The sequence below is a fragment of the Coccinella septempunctata genome, chromosome X, assembly GCF_907165205.1.
Source record: "Coccinella septempunctata chromosome X, icCocSept1.1, whole genome shotgun sequence".
In the NCBI taxonomy this organism is placed as follows: domain Eukaryota; kingdom Metazoa; phylum Arthropoda; class Insecta; order Coleoptera; family Coccinellidae; genus Coccinella; species Coccinella septempunctata.
Window position 1 is genome coordinate 11003454 of NC_058198.1, and position 21213 is coordinate 11024666.

General features: G+C 34.5%; 1 protein-coding gene across 2 annotated transcripts in view; it reads right to left on the minus strand.

Annotated features, from left to right (window-relative positions):
- Positions 1–210: 210 nt before the first annotated feature.
- LOC123321372 (transcription factor EC) overlaps positions 211–21213 on the minus strand; it is a 141496-nt gene continuing 120493 nt past the window's right edge. For both annotated transcript variants that reach the window (XM_044908918.1, XM_044908917.1), the window contains exons 3-6: positions 11238–11415; positions 8395–8636; positions 2212–2394; positions 211–1379 (exon numbers count right to left, since the gene is read on the minus strand). In XM_044908918.1, the coding sequence (XP_044764853.1) occupies positions 1131–1379; positions 2212–2394; positions 8395–8636; positions 11238–11415 (852 nt within the window). In that variant the 3' untranslated portion in view covers positions 211–1130. The remainder of the gene's footprint in view (positions 1380–2211; positions 2395–8394; positions 8637–11237; positions 11416–21213) is intronic.

The window sequence follows — 21213 nt, forward strand, 5'->3', positions numbered from 1 at the left end:
TCATTCTCTTCTGATTTCTCACGATGTTCACATCAACCTTTTTCGATTTTCCAACCCAACGTACAACTTGCTTCTTTTACAGATATGGACATCTGTTGATGATTCAACTTCTGGTATTTCTTTACTCATTCTGATTCACCTATAGTACTACTTTTCAGTTCATTCCTTATTTTTACCCTTCATTTTTGGAAGATTATAACTAAACTAAAATTGAAAACTCTTACATATATTTATCGCTAATAATCACTTGTTGCATCACAAACTCTAAAACTATTTATTATGATGAATGATTGCAAAATTTTCCACTAACAATAATTGTTTTCAATTCATTTGATCACTACGTCAAATATACTCACAGGCAATACATACAATTAAATATCAATGAAATAAACTTTACAGCTAGTTCAGAAAATTAAAACATTTCCAAAATACTATTTGACAATCAGGAGTCACTTTCTCGTTGGTGAGGTCAGGTGTTTGCAGAATTTCATCGTATTTTTATTAGAGATCTTAGTTAAAAAACGAAAATACTGTTTAATTACGAAAGATTTGAGGATTAAGGAGATCGAACGTTATTCATAACGCGTGTAAAAATCGGTCAAATGACACGTAAGCTTTTTTGCATGTCCTGCTAGAAAATTAACTAAACGCTATACAACCAATTAACTGTTCAAATCAGACTTTTCTACCTTGTTTCTGAACATCAGTTGCAATGTTTCAGGGATTTTTATGTTCAAAAGTTTTATCGCGAAAAGATATCCGATGCAGAACATTATTCTCAGATGCAAGAATAAGACAAGAGAATTCTTAGACTCAATAGTACGTTTCCCAGCTATAACTTATTCAATAATGGATTTGAGTTTTCTGTACCACTTTAAATCTCATCGGTCTATCCAAAAAAATCATTTTTCTCCAAAACGACCTGGGTTGTTTTCAACTGAAAATAATTGATCTACGTAGTGTTCTACACAATATCTTCCTCACCAAAATTCGAAGAATTCTGACAAATTTCCGGAGAAATCTCCAAACTTAATGCCAACGGTTCACTACATGCTATCACTAGGGGCACATAATTGCCTACGTTGTACGTTTCAACAAGAATATAAAGCACTGGTAACATAGCGACTTTGTCACGCTATCATATCTATGTCTAGGGTGTCCCCTTCTACAGGGTCCATATGGCTACAAGGGGTTGGTAGCCTTGGCTCGCAAGGCTCGCATAGCAAATTGTCTGAATGACCAGGGTGTGCAGGAGAAGAAGCTAGCAAAGGCTCAGAAAGCATTGGGTCATTGTTCACCCCGTTGACAGATTCATCGTCATCCATCAAGTCGTTCATCGTTTGAAGGCTGAGGGTGGCTTCGGTTATGATATCGGGCATCTAAAAAAAAAGGAAAACTATGAAATTGGAAATACTGAAAAGAATAATGAATTAGCTGATTCTCATGACACTTAAATAGCTTAGGGTTGGCTTATGCTGGCCGGCATTGGCGAAGCCAGGAGTTTTATTTGATAGCATTCTGTACGAGTCTGATGGACGAATGTTTGTGTGGCGAGAAGGGGGTCAACGGTATGATGATCATTTCATGACGCCAACAACTCTTTTCGGTGGTCGCTCAGTGTGCGTTTGCGAAGGCATTAGTTTTAATGGGCGCACGGATTTTTATTATCCTCATTTGGATGAATCTACTTCGAACTGAAAATTCCATTTGGACCATTACATATTATAAAAATACCAGAAATTCATAGAACCCAATTATTGAGAGTAAGTTGAACGCTCACTCATAAATATTTGACTAATTTTACATTCAAAAATGAAAAATATGTGTGAAATTCGAAAAATTGGGTTCTTTGATCAAATGCAACTCTTTTTAAGAGATCTACAGATGTGCAGTGTCACACATTTAGCTAGTTATTCTGAAGGTAATATCGTTTTTTCAGGGGTGGCAATGCTCATTGTGAAAATTTAAAATGGCTATATCTTTTTATCAGGGCCGAATCGCAAAAAATGGTATGGGAAAAAAGTGTTTCTTTTGACCTCAAGAATCTACTGTTAATATATTTGTACGAGTCAAAAACTCACCCTGTATACAACTAACAAATTTTGGAAATAGTCCCACACCAACACCGAAATGTTCGAGGCTATCTGGATGACATGTTTAGGGTCATTCAAGAACTTGGTGGAGAATAATTGAATCTCAATCTTTACATACCTTTTTCACAGGATCAGATATCATCATGGGTATGACAGCATGATTCGTTCCTAACGTGGGAGGTGTTGCGAAGGGCATCTGCGTATTGTAGGTATTATAGGGTGGTGCACCTGTTGGAGTTATACCCTGCCAACTGAAATCGGAAATGGGCAATCCATGAGATTTTGCTTGACGCTCAAGCTCCTGAAAATAAAGGAAATTTGTTAAAATAATGATTTATTAACAACAATGTGAAATAGTACCAATCAAGACATGATGGGATTGTAACGTCTTTTTTCTCGGGTACTCGAGCGCCAGTTGTTCGTTTAAAGGAAAAATAGTAAACCTACCATGGTAGCTTCTAGTCGAAGACAACGTTCCACGGTGTCTGGTGTCAGCAAGGTTAGGGTTTGAGCAAGACGAGCAAAAACAGTGGGGGTGGACACTGGCAGGTTAGGAAAAATAAAGGAAAGGCAGCCACTCCAAAGTGCGTTCTGCACCCCCCGGGTTTCCACACCAGTAGGGTATCATATTAACAGTAGGGGTGGAACTCATAATGTGGCACAGAGTGAGAGAGGAGGCTGAGGTTCCAAGATAACAATACGGTGGCACTTGCACCGAAAAAAACAAACTCTCGCGAAAAAAATGGAAAAGAAAAAGATAACCCAAAAAAAAACAAAATTACTCTTCCAACAAAAAAAAAAAAACAAAGAACTCGAACTCGCGGAGTTAACACTAACAGAATTAATTGACCTGCGAGGGGACATCTGCTTTTATACCCACCGGGGGGGAATGGAAACTGGATGTGCCTCAGATGTCGAAATTCGGTAAAATTAGCGTCGATGAAGACGTTCTAATTCCTGCTTATCGGTACGGGCGAACAAAAACTCGGTTATCTTCAAATTCATGATGTTTTATACGGTGCGACATCGGTTTTCATAAGTGAAAGCGGAATAAAAACGGTGCGGAATGTTTGAAGTTCCGAACGATGTCGGAAACCTGAATTGAAAACTGAAAATATTCCCCTCAAAAATTAACACGAAATAAAATTATTCAAAACGAAACAAAAAGCTCATTCTAAAATGAGGATGAATTTCTCATTACAAGTTTTATTATTTCTAATACGTAATGAATCTGTGAAATGAATATTCAATAAGCTAGACAGATTTCCGATCGGAATAAAAGGGCGATTAGACGAACAAAACAATAATATACACAATATCATGTTGAAAAAAGAATGTGAAAAGATAAAGAAGATAACAAATGTATGACTTCAAGCTACTCTGCCTTTCGGATTGATACCGAAGATACGGTAGATTGTCTGTTTGCAGTAGCAGTCGTTTGAAAAAAAAGTCTGACAATTAAACAACTATACACTACAAAAGTAAACGGAGAAACAAAAACTTAATTATAGAATAGAGGACAGAAGACATCGAATACAATACAGAAAAGCTGCATTTGTGTATAATGAGTACCTTGTTTTCGATATACGCAGTATTTTTGGAACTTGAATAATGATTTTTTCAACTTAAGTATATTTCACGTAAAATAGAAATTATCCAAATATTCCCAAGTATACTCTATAGATTGAATGTCTAGATGAATATATTCAAAACTTTCGAGAAATACCTGCCAAAATTACAATTTCCCACACTTTTCAATGCACTATACCGTTTCAATGATTCATTGATTTTTTCAAACCATTCCGTAACTCATTGAAACCTTGGTGGTCCTTTGTGAGTGTACTTTAGTAGCGATAATTGTAGTAAGAAGATCTAGGTGGTCTGTTATTGCTCGTAATCATCAAGGAGTTCAATTCAAATGATCAATCAGTGAACAATTCGATACTCCTCAATTGGTTCTTTACTGACTGAATATATGAAGTAGACCTAGCGTTATTTTCCAAAATTGATTGAGCAGTCGATAATGATTCAGAGGAAATATATACGTCTGGACCGTCTGCGCAGTTTTTAACTCTCAGCATACCATCTGTATACTCAAAAGGCAAAAAACAACGTGAAAATACTTTTTATTCGTTAGGTAAAAAGTGAAATGTTGAAATTAATTCTGAAATTTTGAAATGTTATCTTAAGGAAGCAAAAATCCAATGTACAAAATAGGGTTATTTTTACCTCATACCAACTTATTTTAACACACCCCTGAATTGAAGTTCGTCCAGTTTTTATTTCATTCGAGTTTTAAATGGATAATTTGATACTTTTTTCATGAATTTTTATTATGGAAGGTGTCGGAGATAATAATGAAGTTACACTATTCAAGAGTCAAACTCGAGGAGCTGTATCCTTTTTAGATTGGCAATTTGGAGAAAACTAATTGAGACGCTCTAGTCTATATGTTATCGTTCCATAAACATTTCACATTTCTTCGAAATCCAGAAATCAAGAATTTTAATGGAAACAACCGTTCAATATTGAAAAAAATTCCAATTGCATACGTTTGCCAGTTTCTTGAGGGACATTCAGTAGGTGTGCATTGAAACATTCAGTAGGTGTGCATTGAACATTATTGTATCATCGAGCTACTTCGATGGGTTTGAATGGCAGCTCTGTAACAATACTGAAAAATGGTTGGCACGTTTCCGACTTCGATTTTTAAAATATTCCAAAACCGCATCCGTCTATCTCCTTTTGTTGTCAAGTTATAAGTGAAAATTCACTTTTCGGCTCTCTGAGTTGTTGTCTATATTTCGTAAAGTTTCAGTGATATCGAAAAAACAATAATGTAACATTCTACAGACAGTTTTTCATGTAGAATGCAGTGGCGTAGTCAAAGATTTTTTCAGTCCGCCACTACAGTAATATAGTAGTAACTTTTTTTTAATGTAATACACGTCGTGTTTCTAATTGTTCTTGGAATGTAAAAAACTCAAAAATTAGTTCGGTCAAGTTGGAAGGTTATTTTCATTGATTATGATGAACTTTATGCTTTTATATTGTGTCAGGTTATGAGAGGATTTGAAGATCACTTTCATTACAGATATTTGAGAACAATCTCGTAAAATGAGGTAATAATAACGAGAATTTTCATACTTAACCTATTCTAATACTAGCACATCTGTCTTTGTTTGAGGTGTCTGAAAAGGCTGTGGTACTAGTATATAGATTATCCACTAGTTGAGAAGATTTCGGAACATATTCATTTGAATACAGGTTCACAAATTTTCCTGAAATAATGCATTCCATATTGGAAAATTTTTCATCTCTTCAAATATCTGGAATGAAAGTGATCTTTAAACTGTCTCATAACATGAGACAACATAGAAGCATAATGTTCTGTATACATTATCATATTATCAACCGACCGAACTAGTTTTCGAGTTTTTTCTATTGGAAGAACAATTAGAGACACGATGTATATTATATATTCCGAATTAGAAAAAAAATATGGGACTGGAATATATAAAAAACATAGGGTTTGTATTTAAGAAAATAAAAGGTACTATATACTATATCACTGAAGTGGCGGACTGAAAAAAATCTTTGACTACGCCACTGCATTCTCGTAAAAAAGTGTCTTAAGACAGTTACATTTGTTTTTCGATATCTCTAAAACCTTACGAAATAGAGGCACCAACACAAGCAGTCAGAAAAAAATGTTTCCATTGAAAACAAAACAAGATAAAGATATGCGATTTTTGTCATTATCCATATTTTGAAAATCGAGGTCGAAAAGTTCCATCCATTTTTCTCTAGCTCTTACGGTTACAGAGCTGCCATTTAATCTCATCCCATTATTTGCCCAGCCTGTACTTGACTGATTCAAAATGTGCACGACTCACAATATAGTCCTTACATACGAGTGACCGAGTGAAGAAGTTTTTAAATAAGTAAGTGGAAAATTACTGATTCATGATTCGGACAATCATTAGCTGTCCTTGATTTCATCGATTAAAATATCGGTTTTGGCTGTTGTAACGCTTACGAAAACTTGTGAATGAGTCCATAGCAAGTTTCACCATTTCATAAAAGGGCAGTTCATTGCCAATTGATTGAAGGACCAGTTACTGGATCACATAGTCAGGCAGTGAAAGTTTGACAGCCAGAATTCGGCCAGGTCCGATGATTTGAAGGTATTATAATCACAGCAGTTTATGTTTTGGTATAATCGATGGAAGAATTGGCTATCCACTTAATCTTCCGTGGCTAATTTTCATCTGATATGGCTTTTGTGTGTCGGCGTTCCATAAGAACAGCTATTTTCGTTGTATAATAAAACCAACAATTCATTGATTCAATTTCGATAACAACAGGAAAAAAAACGTTGCGAATTTATTGATTTAACATTTTCAATAATGAATACCATTCTTGAAAAAAATTCACCATAATCATTGAGTATTAAATACTCAATGCCATAATGGAAAACGATAACCTAGATCATGAGAATCGAAATTAACTATGCTTCAATATACCCAGTAATATTGTACTTTTTGCAGGAGCAAGTGCGATATCATTTTGTCCAAACATCTGTTATATTCCAATTTTGAGCCAAAAATGGTCTGAAACTGACCGTCTGTACACACTCCAAGAGAAATGGCTAGAAAATTTACTTCAGTTTTTTCAATTTTTTTTCAAAAATATTCTCAAAAACTCTCGAAAACTGTTCGAGAGATGACAGTCAAATTTTGCACGAGCTTTCAAAAAGTTATTTTAGAGCTAAGTACAATTTTCAACGGAATCGAATCTGTATTTTTGAAAATATTCGTCCAAGAGTCGAGCAGCTACGGATGATTCAGTTCCTGGATGGGTGACCGTTCTGGTTAGGAAGAGCGTAAATCTTTCAGTTAAATAAATTATGATCAATATTGTATTACGATTGATTCTTGCAAACGGTAGAGGACTAACTTTTGCAACTTTTTCTGCATGAGGTCTGTACAGGTAAGAAAAAATATATCTAATATTTTGAGTCATGAAAGAGATATTGAATGCCATTGAAGTTATACGAAAATATAAAAGGTGAACCCATCAAAAATCATAAATTTTTTTAAATATTTTTTTTTTGGAGACCCTGTATATTCAAAAATTATTTCCTCAGACGCCGAAATGAAAGTAAAAGTAGCCTGCTTCGGAAGAAAACTTCCAAGATGTCTGACTCGGCAGCATTGGAAGCGCAACACACTATTGCAGGACCCTGTATACATGGTGGACTATTGATAATGAAACAGAGAGGCTCTGTATGTCGCCAGAACCGAATTATTTAAAAACGATCCGACATGTCGATGTTTGATTCCAGGGGGACAACAAATTCAAAAACGTATCACTTCAACCCTTAGTGTTTCAACCCTTATATTTTGAATAGGGATGATGGGCTAAGTGATACCAATAGAAAGGCCTTTCCTTTCTGAGTTCAGCATATTTAATTTTTTTCTTTCAATCCCTTCGTTTTCGAAGTATCCATATTTAAATTTTCAAAACGTTGGTTCTCCTTTCAAGCACCGTTTATTTTCGAAAAAACAAAAATTTCAATTCTTTTTGACAATGAATGAACTATGTATTTTTAGGGCTTCTCAAATAACGTATCACTTCTCCACCTTCTCTATTCGAAATATAGGGGTTGGGGTTGCAAGACTAAGGATTGAAGCAATACGGTTTTGAATTGGATCTTATAAGTTGCCCCCTTGGAATAAAAAATCGACTTGCCGAGCGTTTTTATATCATTCGTTTCTGCTGACCTACAGGGCCGCTGTTTCGTTTTCAATGGCCCACCGGTACAAGAATTTCCATAATATGAATTAAATATTGCGACTGAAGATCAAATGGAACCGTATAGCATGCGCTGAATATTGCTTCACACATGTGTCACAGCGAAAGTCGCTTCTGCGCATTCGAGCCAGACCGTCCTCTTACTCATCTAATCATAACACTGATACAACCATACTCCAGAATGATACTTTTCCAATCTGTGTATTTGCATGCAAAATATTCACACCACAAAAACGATGGGAATGAATTATATGCGCGCAATTCATTACAGACCCGACTAAATTAAATCTACAATAATGAGTTTTCAAAGGTGAAAAAAACGAGCATTGAAAGCAGAGAAATATCTCAAATGATTACCCACACGTATAATTTCGATGTCATATTAGAATGAACTCAATGGCAGTGAAACCTGACATCGAAAGTCTGCATTTCGATAAGGAGATGAAAAAAAAGAAAGGTTAATTATTGTGGATTGCCATCTTACCTGTACCCTGAGTTGTAACCTTCTATTAACATGCTCCGTCTGCTTCTGCCTCGCTTCGGCTTGTTTAAGTCTTTGTATTTCGTTTTTTAGGCATTTAATATATTCAACGGAAGATTTCAGTATCGTTCCTTTATTTGGTCTTACATCTCTCACTATTTCATAATAAGGGTCATTGTTTTTTGGCAGCAGCGTACCTAATTCTTTTATTCTGTCGTTTATGTTGAATCTCCTTCGTCGTTCAACTGAAAAAAAAACCAAGGAATCAATCAGTTCTCTATATTAAATTTTCTTTGAGTCAGAATAATATGGATAAAATTCGCGGGTTTCTCAACATTTCTCACCCTTACATTATTCAGAAACAAGCTGTAACTTTGTATATACTTTGAAGATACAAAGCTGCGAAGTATAATTGGCTTCATGGACTACTGAGATCGTAATATGATGAGGAACTTATATGTTAATGTTTTTATGTTATAGTAAATACGTAGTCTGTAGTACTACTTTGATAAGGTTGAATCCGAAGAATGCTATTAAGTTCATATTTCGAGAATTACATTCTAATTCAAGTTTTTAACTATGTATGCAGGGTGAGTTCTAACAGTAGGTAGATTCTTGAGGAGAAACTTTTTTCCTATATAATTTTTTATTGAAAAACCATAAAAAAATGTTATCTCACAAACGGTCTAATCGAATAAGATGAATTTTGGAATATAGTTTTTCCTTTGTTTGAGGAATATTTTTCGAAGATATGACCCACATCTTCAAGTTTTCTCATTATGATCATTAGGTACAGGGTGCCGAGTTAAAGTGTCCCTATACCTTATTGTGAAAACTAAAGGAGCTAGAAGAAAAAGCTACATACAAAACTTGTCTGTAATCGATTGAACTTTTATTTTTTATTACCTGTCTTATTACTACAGGATGCTCCGCTTTTTCACTCTTGGTATCAACTTTCTTATTTTAAATGAAACACCCAGTATATTATTGAATTTTTGAATTCCTTGTCAAATTTCAAGGTAATTTCGGTATGACAGCCATGGTCCTATATAGCACCGATTCTGAGATATTCGACTTTTGTCAAAATTCTGACAGCTGTAGGTGCAAACTAAAATAGCTGATACTATTGAATGTATCGAAACTAAATTTTGCCCAGATGTTGTCAACATATTGGATCATACACATCTCTTTTTTTAGCAATCTGATATACAGGGTTTTAAAACATTAAAGTTAAAAATTCAAATAGAAGTTCAATCGAAACTTAATTTTTTCAAATGGCAACCTATATTTTTTCTCGTTCATCATGTAGAGCAGGTTGAATTGTGCAAAAAAACTTTTTCTGTAAAGTCAATAATATCAGAAATAGGGATGAAAAAATGTCCATTTTCATTTCATTTTCAGCACCTTCATGTGCTGAATTTCATATGAAACTGCCAAATTCTTATTAGATTAGGGAATATCATATTGGTAACTATGCAGGATGTAAATTTGAAAACTTGCCAGGCCAATTATGTCAGACAGGGATGTTTTGAGAGAAAATGCCGGAATAGGTCAATTTTTATTTGGAGGGAGACATATTTTGAGCACAATTGTAATTCAAAATCTCCTCAACCCTAGGTGAAGGGGTTTTCACCCCTCACACCTCAATTCTTAATAGGGAATAGGGGGTGAGCTATACCTCAATTGTAAGACAATTTGACCCTCTACATTCATAGTACAGTTTGCAAGTTTTTATTGAGTCCTTGAAGTAGTTTTTAACCAGAGGCCAGGAATGAAAAAACGAAGGTAGATGGACATCTTACAATATTATTCTCGACATAGAATCAGGAAAAACACGTGTCGTGTGCGGTAAGAAAGAAAACTACAATGGAATAACGAACCTGTGCATGGAATATGCGTTTTTCATGCAAACAGAATAATTTTATGGGCCTTTACAACTTGTGCATTCGCAATAATTAATTCTACCATAACCAGCACCGCAGTTCATTATTAGCGAAGTTTAAAATTAGCACGTTTTCTGGACAATTTCAATTGAAATTCTAGCTTTCGATTCAGCAATCGTCCAAAGTAAAGGTACATATTTGTTTTTTGAACGCGAAAAAGATAACAAAATGGTGTTCTAAACTTTCAAAATTTAGATAAGATGACCTTCATCACTCATTGTATATATCTAGTGTGACTTTTCTGTTCGCTTCTGCTGGAAAGAGTAGAATTGAATAATGAGAGGAAACACTTCATAAAGAAGTAACATTCTCTCGTTTGAAAGTATCAATTTTAGTTTAAAAATCTGAAACAATCCTGCTTATATGGGATTATCACATATTTCTTATTCACCACAAAATGTTGAAACTCTATACTGACATTCTTTGGACCCTGTATATACACCTAACGAGCAGTAGGAACTTACACTAACATATGGAAGGATTATTCCTAAACCAAATGCGTTTTGTAAAACATGATAGATATTAGATAATATGTAATAAAAAAGGAATTGATGACAGAGCGTGATGTTTTGAAATGGAAATGAAATGAAGGAGTCATCATGTACTTTATCGAATGAAGTGAAAGATCCTTCAGTCAAAAAAGTTTTTTTAAAAATATGTTTTGAAATTCAAAAATCCATTTCAAAATTATTTCCGTACGTATACATCAGTATAGAAGTTGAATGAGTTGATGAAAATACCTGAAAATGTTTTGTTAAAGTGAGATATTTCACTGGATGATGGCACAAAAAGTCACATTACCCTTCATAACTTCGAAGTGCTTCCAATAGCTTAATCAAAAAACTTTCTCTACTTGGATTTGCTAATCACAAAAATGAGTCAATGTTGGTATAATTTACTTACTCATATTATGGTTATCTTTCTTTTGTCGATCTTTGGCTAGAGCGTGTAGTTCTGCGTCGCTGTATATAAATGGTTCGTTCTTCATGCTTCCTGTTAAAGAATTATCTGATGTTTTGTAGCTATCTGATGCTAAGGAACCTGATTCTAGAGAAAGCAGATCATCGATGAGATCTTCAGCCTGAAAATAAATGAAAACATCGTTGTAACACCAACATCCACATTTCAACATAAAAAAATCATTGCCTAATTGATAATTATCCCTACTGATATATATATATGAATGTCAGGAGGTTTGTTTGACTATTAATAATTCCTAAACGCAACATTGTTTTATCATTGTTTTAAAAACTTGGTTCTGTGAAATAGTGTATAACTTATAACGTATGATCAGTTTCTTCAAATAAAAATTATATTAATTTTAATTAATTAATTTTCTGAAGCCGAATTTCATATACTTAGTTCAGTATCTAATTTAATATTGATTTCTCATTCTAAATGAGAGAGATTAATTGTGGAATCACTGGCATTCAACATATTATTACGGTCTAGCTTTTTATTCGGAGAAATTATTATATAATTTGATGTTTTAATAGTTTTTTCGAGTAGATATAGATAAATATATGACAAAGTATGTGCCTTGAACATAAGAAATTCATTGTTTCCGAATGTAGATGTTAATAACAAGTCGCTTAGCAAATGCCGAGCTATCTTCGATTCTTATTCGAATGATTAACTGATGATTATCTAGGAGAGCTCTCAGAAAATTATATAATTTCAAGTATAATGGGAAAAATTGTTATTATCATTGAAAAGTTCTCATAATAAAATGAATCAAAATGTTCTGAACTTATAAGAAAATCACAAAAACTGACAATCAGCTCTCTGGAATTCCCAAAAACTGTGGTATTACTCGAAATTTGTTTATCAACTTTGAATAGAATCCTCATATCGACTAAAGGACAATGGAAATGAAAAATTTGGAGGAGAAAATGTTGATCCAAAGATTAGTGCTTTGCTTTGATCCCATGTGGAAATTCCTTCCTTTCAGAGCTGATTTCTTACTTTCCTCTACAGAAAAATTTAATTAATGTTTGTCGTCCAGGTTTGTAAAAATATGAATAAAACTGCACATTATATCATAACACTTGTTATTCGAATTGAGTAAATGTAGTTACCAAATAAATTCAGCAATATTTGATTTTCGAAGTTGAATTTTCAAAACCCATAAAAAGACTTCATGAATTTCGCACTTTACACTATAAAAAATTATGTTAATGATATGTAGATCAACCTTTCATCCCTTTTTTAATTTTATTGGTTAGATTTGCTTTGAAAAACAGTTTGACGATAAAGTGATTATTTTTATTACAAAAAACTTCTCTTGAGACCCTACTTATATTTTTCCTTCCTTCAAAGCATTTGGTCCCTTCAGTGAAAAACTTCTATACTACTACTACTACTACTATTCTTTGACTCGTACAAATATTTCAACAGTACATTCTTGAGGTCAAAAGAAACACTCTTTTCCTATACCATTTTTTCCAATTGGGCTCTGATAAAAAGATATGGCCATTTTAAGTTTCATAATGAGCAATGCCACCCCTGTAGAAACAAAAGTCCCTTCAGAATAATATGCTGAATCTACCTGTGAATCTTTTAAACAGAGTTGCATTCAGCCAAAGTAACCAATTTTCTGAATATCACAGATATTTTCATTATTTTTGAAAAAATTACTCGAAAACGGCGCGACATTTTTTTAAGGTCATTTTCGAAAAATTGCAGCGTCTTCCGGTCCACCTGTAGATTGATTCGAAAAGCTGAAGAAGTCTTGAAAACTTCTGGTAAATTCAATAAAAAAAATTAGACTTTTATTTAGAATTCAAGATATGATTCTCTATAGTTGAAACTATCATAACCATAAAGTCGGAAAAAAGCTCAGGTCAAGAAGGCACAAAGATTAATTTTGATTTTGAGAATATGAAATTAAAATAAGATATTTTCATTTGAAAAAGCAGTATCATGGTACATCACTTCCCGACCACCCTATAAAGCCAAAAATAAATTCAGCTTATGCACCAAGTATACACGATTCATTCAAAGTTTGAATCATTCTCCTCGTCCAAAATTTCTTAGAGTTGTCGACCGATCGAGTACTGCTGAATCACCCTGTATGGAAAGAAAATTTTGCTGGACGAATATTGTATCTTTTGAACCACGATGAAAAGAAAATGTGACAAATATTCTATCAATCTAGAGATATTGTACAGAATCGAAATAATTCTGGTTATTTCGAATTTAAATGTTTTTTAGTTTTACAAATGGCCTTTCAGTTATTCAGTTACTTAACTTTTTGAGGATGGATCTGCACCGATTAAGAATAATTTGTGGAGCTCGACCTAGAAAAATTTTCAGTTGGTCGCATATCATCACAATTCATACATACAATACATACAAATTCATTTTTTTATAATTCAATAACCCCTGTGTACCTAATGGAAAAGGCCTATAAATAGCAGTGCTAACAGACAACATATAAGGTTCGATAAAAGTAGTTCATTTTCATTATTGCAATTTGTTGAATATCTTCAGAATAATCATTTTACTGCGTCATCTTTTTAATTCACTACTCATTACCAATCATTGTCTACTTGCCAACTGTATAAATTGATATTTCATCAACTTTTTGCGGATTAGAAGGAATTTGAATCATTGCATAAACGACTTTTTAATGAATGACCAAATTTCAATCCATTTTTTAGATAGAAAAGTTACCTCAAAGTGTTGAAATGGGTAATTTTCTCAATGACTCAAGTACAAATAGTTAATTGATATCCAATCGACAATGTTCCTAGTGAACAATGAAATGAATAATACAAAAAAACTTCCATTATTTAGATAACCGACTCTATTCGAGCAGATTATCCGATTATTTCAATATAAATTGAATTAAGGAGAGAATTCCGGAACTCTGCTATCGGAGGATTCAACAATGAAAAGAAGGCCAAAGAAAAAAGGCTTTTGAGTTCACATGTTCATTAGTTATGGCTGCTCTCTTACATAAAGTTTCTCGGCTAGGATGACTTGAACAAATTTGGCATGCATTTTATCGATGTATATAAGCTGAGTTACTACAGTGTGTTTTATGAAAGCAGGTCACTGGATTTTTTGCCTGGAGAAACAAAAATCGAAAATAAGCACAGAAGGTCATTACCGAAAACGGTCTTCAAAAAGAAAAAATAGCAGATTCATCTGATTTCCAAAATAATATGGTTTAGAGGCAATCTCTGATCATTTTCTTTCATTTAAATTTCCTCTGTTGCTGTTTCATGATGGAACATACAGAGTCAGTAAAAAGTAAACCGCAAAAGTAATATCATTGCTATTTACTATTTTATACAGGGTAATTCATTGGGAAATGCGCATACATTCAGGGTAGATGGAGGAAACCAAGGTGCTTCTTAATAACCCATGTTTTATGGATCTATCATTCTTCATTACCAAGATACAGGGTGATTCATTGATTTTCCTCATTTATTCAATTCATCATCAACATCAACTTGTGAACCACCCTACACATTTTCGTAATATTTCATTCGTACGTTTTTTTTACTGGAGTGCTGTCGATGAACATAATGAAAAAAGTCGTATTCCAGGTCCGGCCTCATAAAAATGGATCATTATACAGGGTCCTGCAATAGTGCGTTAGGCTTCCATAGCTGCCATACCAGACGTTTTAGAAATTTAGTTGAAAAGCATTCCCTTTGTACCTTCAATTCTGCATCTCAGGAAATTATTTTTTAATATACAGGGTGTTCCCAAATAAAATTATTCAACAAATGAGTGATTTTTTACATGGAACACCCTTTATATTTTTGCCTATTTTCAATGCTCTTCAATACCTCTACCATGATGCAAAATATTAGGGATATTTTTCCAACGGTACGGATCTTATTCAGAAAAACTGCAAAGTACAGTAGTTCGCTAAAAGCCCTTTACCGATTTCTAGAAGCGATAGAAACATAAATCTGATTAGGATTTCTTTTAATTTAAGAATTTGCCTAGTCATCGTTCCTAAATGATCAACCTCTCTTATATACAGCGTGTCCGTTATCAATGTCCAAATATGAAGAATTTCAAATTGTTTTTTCTCGATTTTTTCAAATGTAACACCCTGTATTTTTTTCCATGATGATGAACACAGTTCAAAACATCACATTTTTTCAGAAGTAACCTTAGGATTATTTTCACTCCTGTGTCCAGCAGACACGAAAAATTACATTTCAACCAAAATATTGAGGAATAATGAACATAATAACTAACGGATATTTTGAATGAGTAACACAATCAAACCAAACTGAATAAGTAACACATATGTGTTACTTATTCATTCATTATCATTTTCATGTTGAACTTCAAGGATTATGATTTTGGAAGGGTTTTAAAGTTTTTCAAAAATTGGACATTCGCATTAGTGAATCTGACTCAAGTTAAAGAGTGAAAAAGTGGTATACGGAAAAACAAAATGTATTTAGCCCTACTCACTTTTTTCTGGTCCTAAATTTGTGAATAAATTGTTTGTCTCTAGGCCAAATATCATGAATGAATAGGTTTCTAAACCTACTCATTAATTTTTTTAACCTGGAATAACTATACTCTACCGTGGACAAAGAATACACGGATCAAATACCAGAAAAATGTGTAAGGTGGTTCATAAATTATGATAAATTGAATAAATGACAAAAATCAACAAATCACTCCGTATCTTGGTTAAAGAGGAAGATAGATCTATAAAATATGGATAATTTAAAAGCATCTTGGTGTCCCTTATTTACTCTGTTCTTATGAGCGTTTCCTAGTGAATCACCCCGTAGAAAAATGCTCAGGTAAATTTTCATTAAAAATTAAGCAAATTTTTATGTAGATTTGTGAAATTCGACATTCATCTTCTACGAGAGGTGGATGTAGTTGATGGGATTTTCTTATATTTGTCCTTAAAAAAAAGTATTAAATGGTTAAACTTATTGAATTCGACTGAAGCATTGAGCTTTCTTATTCTTACGAAGCTGGAATAGCTATTGAATTATAGGCAAGATTATTATACCATCTTGGTACTCAAAAAACAGACGACAGAATATCTTGTGCTATTCTTAGCGGTGATCTATCACCAGTACCATTAATGGACAAAGTTTATGGGACCTCCTATATATTTGAAGACAATCCGTTAAATTTGCTTCGTTCTATACGTGCACCTTGCCCAAGGTTCATTATTCATAAATATGAACGAAAATTGGGGTTATTTCAATAACGGCAATTTGTTATCGATCAAAATGTATCAGCAACTATACCTCAAGAATACAAATAGGTGGTCCGATCATTTCCTTCCATGCGATATGTTGGTAATTGTTGGCGTATCTACTTTAGAATTATACTTCCTCATACACAACTAGAAAGATTTTGATAGCCACTAATGTGAATTCTTATTCTCATTTCTCACACAGTTTAATAAAGTTGATTTTCTTTCAATACGGCATAATGCCATCGTCGAAAGTGAAAGACAATTTTTCCATTTTTCATTTGAACTGTGAATTATTTCAACCTTGGAAATAGGCTTCGTTATATCGGGTTGTGAAAAACGAGTTTACAAAGTTATTAGTTCTTGAAGTCCCTTCTTCAATGTCTTAAAGTATATACATATTCCATTTCATGATTCTCCATACTTTAGATTTCTAGATCACATGAATTTTTACTACATACTTAGAAATAACGGACTTACACACTAAGCCAAAAAGTGTTGAGCTTTAGAGCTGTTATACTCAATCAATTTACTGTTCGATATTTTCGCCATAGCTGTCTCGATGATTGCTGACATGAGTATGCCTGTGAGAGGGGTTGGATTGAGATTAAGATTTGATGGAGGCCAGTTTAACCTGAAGCGCTTCAGAACAAAAACCCGTACAAAGTTTATTACGGAACTGCAATATGCAGACGACTGCGCACTTATCGCTAGCATCTCAGATCATCTACAGATAATATTGGACACCTATAAACATATACACGAAGCTTTAGGCCTTAGACTCAATATAGGCAAAACCAAAATGCTTGTAAGTCCGCCAGGAAGCTAAAGGAGAGAGTGTTTCAAAATCACGACCTCAATGTGAAGACCAAGACAGCTGTTTACAAAGTAGTGGTCTTCCCAACGCTTCCTTACGGAAGCGAAAGCTGGACGCCCTACAGGCGACATATCAAACAGCTTGAACAAACGAAACAACGTCATCTTAGACAAATAACGCACATCAGATGGTTCCACAAAGTTTCGAATGCAGAAGTCTTGCAACGCGCGAGTTGTATAACAATTGAGACGCAAGTAACGAGGGCCCCACTCAGATGGAGCGGCCACATTCTGAGGATGCAAGACACAAGACTCCCCAAAATAGCTAGCTTCATAGAGAATACAAGAAATAAAAACTCTGGAAACAATATGGCAGACAGCCCAAGATGGCAGATTAGTTATATCTTGGAGCATTCACATAATATGGGTTTGATGAGAGAAATATGCAAAAATTGAAAAATAACATTATTTCACTCTGCATTCAACATGGCAGACAGGCCAAGATAGCAGATTTATTTCAGGATATGGGTATCAAAAGAGAGTTATAACATAAGTATCAGAAGAAAGGGTTGGCTGAGAGGAAACAGAAAATATTTGAATGCTCTAAAAATAAGAAGGAAAGCTTAAAATTGAATTAAACCCATGTCTCCATCGACAGATAGAAGTTTATTTCTGCAAATAATAAGCAAGAATACAACAACTGATATTGACATGAGTAAATCTAAGAAAAATAGTTTGTATTACATGAAAATGTTGAATACACCTACTTGAATCTCGTCACAAGCTATTGTCTCTATACATGATTTGATAGTATTGATTCAATTTGGAGTTAATTTTCCTCTTTTCAGAACATTCAACTATCATATTGTTTTCAAAAAGTTTTTGTTATTAATTCATATGTACCAGATTCCATCGATTTGTCTCCAGCAAATCTGAGCAAAATGGTTTTTCACACTTCGTTCTTCAAAACTTTAAGCCGAAAAATCATTATAAGTCGAGCTCTCGAACTTAACCTTCAAAGCTTAACATTTTCAAGTGTGTTCGATAGTCCAAGTCCAAGAAAACAGCCTGAGAACGAGTAGTTTGAATGTCAGGTGGATTGTGTATCCATCCAGAACAGATTGTCGTCAGTCATATTATAATTTATTAAGTCACATCCTCCATGAATCCTTGTGCATTATCGAAGGCTTCATCTTATTAGCATACGATCATTATGTTAATTGAGGGAAGTATGAATTTAACTCAACAATGTTTCCGTAATTTCTGATACATTTGGCAACTTCATTCATAAAATGTTAGCTACGAGGAAAATCTCATAATTAAACAATTCAACAGCCTTGAATTGACCTTTGAGCGCAATTCTAACAATGCTAAGTATCGCAGAGGATTCTGCCTATTAGTAAAATGGAATCACTCGTAGTAACGCATCTCAGTACCCCATACTCAGTCAGTGTGAATACGTAGATATCAGATGTTAATCAGAGGAGAACATCGAAAATGGATTAATCAAACATTTATTTTGATTACGTGGATGATTCGTTCGAATGATAATTGAGTTGAAATATCTGTGCTTTTTTCGAAAAACAAAGTCCTCTCAAGGTTGGGGGATGAGCGAATATTTCCAGGAAGATAAAACATCTATTTCATAAGATTGTGGAGGACACATTGAAGGTTTACCAATAGACAAAAATTTAGGAGGTTTTCACAGTAAAATAAAGATAAGAAAAACCTGTGAAACCTTTTAGAAGATGGAAACCCCTACAAAATCGCTTCCTTTAATTTTGTTTACAAGATATGTTGTCAAAAACTAATTCTATACCCGGTCTAGTGCACTGAAAAAATCAGTAAAACCTGCAAAATCGAGTTTTCTGTTGATTTGAAGGTGGACACGTGATCTTGCAGAAAATAATAGATAATGTATGTAGCTAGATATGTGTTCTTTTGTGCAGGAATATTAGAAAAGTTAAATCGACAATATTCGTTCAGATTGTTTGGAAGAATTAAACTAAGCATCATCAATGAATGCTCGCAAATCATTGCAGCATTCTTTCGAGATGTCTGAGTCCGACAGGAACTTAATTTTCTGTTTGGAAATGATCCATTTCGATTGAAGTGCGTTCTCATGTTCGGAGTAGGTCATCCAGTGTACTCTGAATAACAAGGAAATCGCAATATGTGCCTTCCTGGACATATCTAGGCATTTGATTACACAACACATGTGTAGGTCAAAGACGTATAAAAAAGGCGAGGAATGAACAGACTGTTATTAAATGAGATGACGCGAATAGCTGACACACATGTGGGTAACCAAAGTACCTCTGTTATAGCAACTCGCAGAACACCTCGACAGGGAACAATGTCTTTCCTTCTATGAAGACTAATAGAGGATCAGCTGCTCCACAAGCTTACGTAAAGCCTGGTTCCGAGTGTATAGGCTATACTGACGACATAGTTCTAATAGTAAGGAGATAATTCGAGACCATCTTAAGCGATTCAATGCAAAAGAGCCTCAGAATTATTGAGCATTGGTGTTTGTTATGCCGCCCACAGACTTCGTTCTTTTCCATCCGTTCGAATCGCCACGATTCGAACCGTCGTTCCAAAAAAGCCAAAAACCGATGTGTGTGGTGAAAAACCGACGATTCGGAACGACGGTTTTTCACCACACACATCGGTTTTTGGCGTTTTTGGAACGACGGTTCGAATCGCGGCGATTCGAACGGATGGAAAAGAACGAAGTCTGTGGGCGGCATTAGTGGGGTTAAACATTAACCCAACCAAGAGCACAGTAGTCCCATTCAACTGGAAAGGGAACATCTATGAGATTCACCTCTCAAAATGGAAGTCTGAAGTTAAATTTCTGGGAAAAACTCTAGATTGCAATCTTCTAGGAATAAGCACATAAAGATCGTTGCTAGCGAAGCAATAAAGACCTTGATGGTGTGCAGAAATCTTGCTAGTGAAACTTAGGGATATACCACTAAAACACTGCTATGGCTTTACCTCATGATTATGAGATACATAATCACTTGAGGGACATGCCAAGGCAAGTCAGAACAGTAGGAGGAAAACCCCTCAGACCATCCTGTCTTTGCATCACTGGAGCTGTGAGAACATGCCCCTACTAGGACACAGTATCATTACCATTATCACACCTCTTCATCTAGTGATAGATAGATTAACCTACGATGTCATCATTAGAATATCCAGGAAAGGTTTGATGGGAAAATTATAAATGAGGGATCCTGGGCCTCTAGGACCAAGTACACCCTATCAGCAAATCTTTTCATCGATATCAAGATGATGAAGAAAACCAGAATCCAGAAAACATTCATTACGATGCTTAGTATGAAGGAAGATTGGGAAGGGGATCCCAACCACCAAATCCTCGAAAGAAATACCATCAAATGATATACAGATGGTTCGAAAACCCCAACAGGGACTGGCGTAAGAGTATTTGGGGCTGGCACCAGATGCTCACTATCGTTGGGCCTCTGTTCAAGCATATTTCAGGCAGAAATATTTGCAATTAAAAGATGTATGGAAATAAACCTAGAAAGAAATCAGAAATTCGACATAAAGATACATTCTGACAGTCAGGCTGCAATAAAATCACTGAGCTGTCATCTGGCATTGATTTTAAGATGGTATGGGTCTGTTTAGACTGATATATAAAGGAGCACAAACTCCTTTCATTGCCCTGTAACCCTTCTGTATTATTGGAAAATGCACCTATAAAAAGGAGCTTCAGTTGAAGGTAAAAAATTAATACACTCTGGAGGAGTCTTCCTAAGATGGATCATTCCAAGAAATTCCTTGGGAACTTTAACACTGCGAGATCTATTCTTATTATTCGAATCGGGGTCC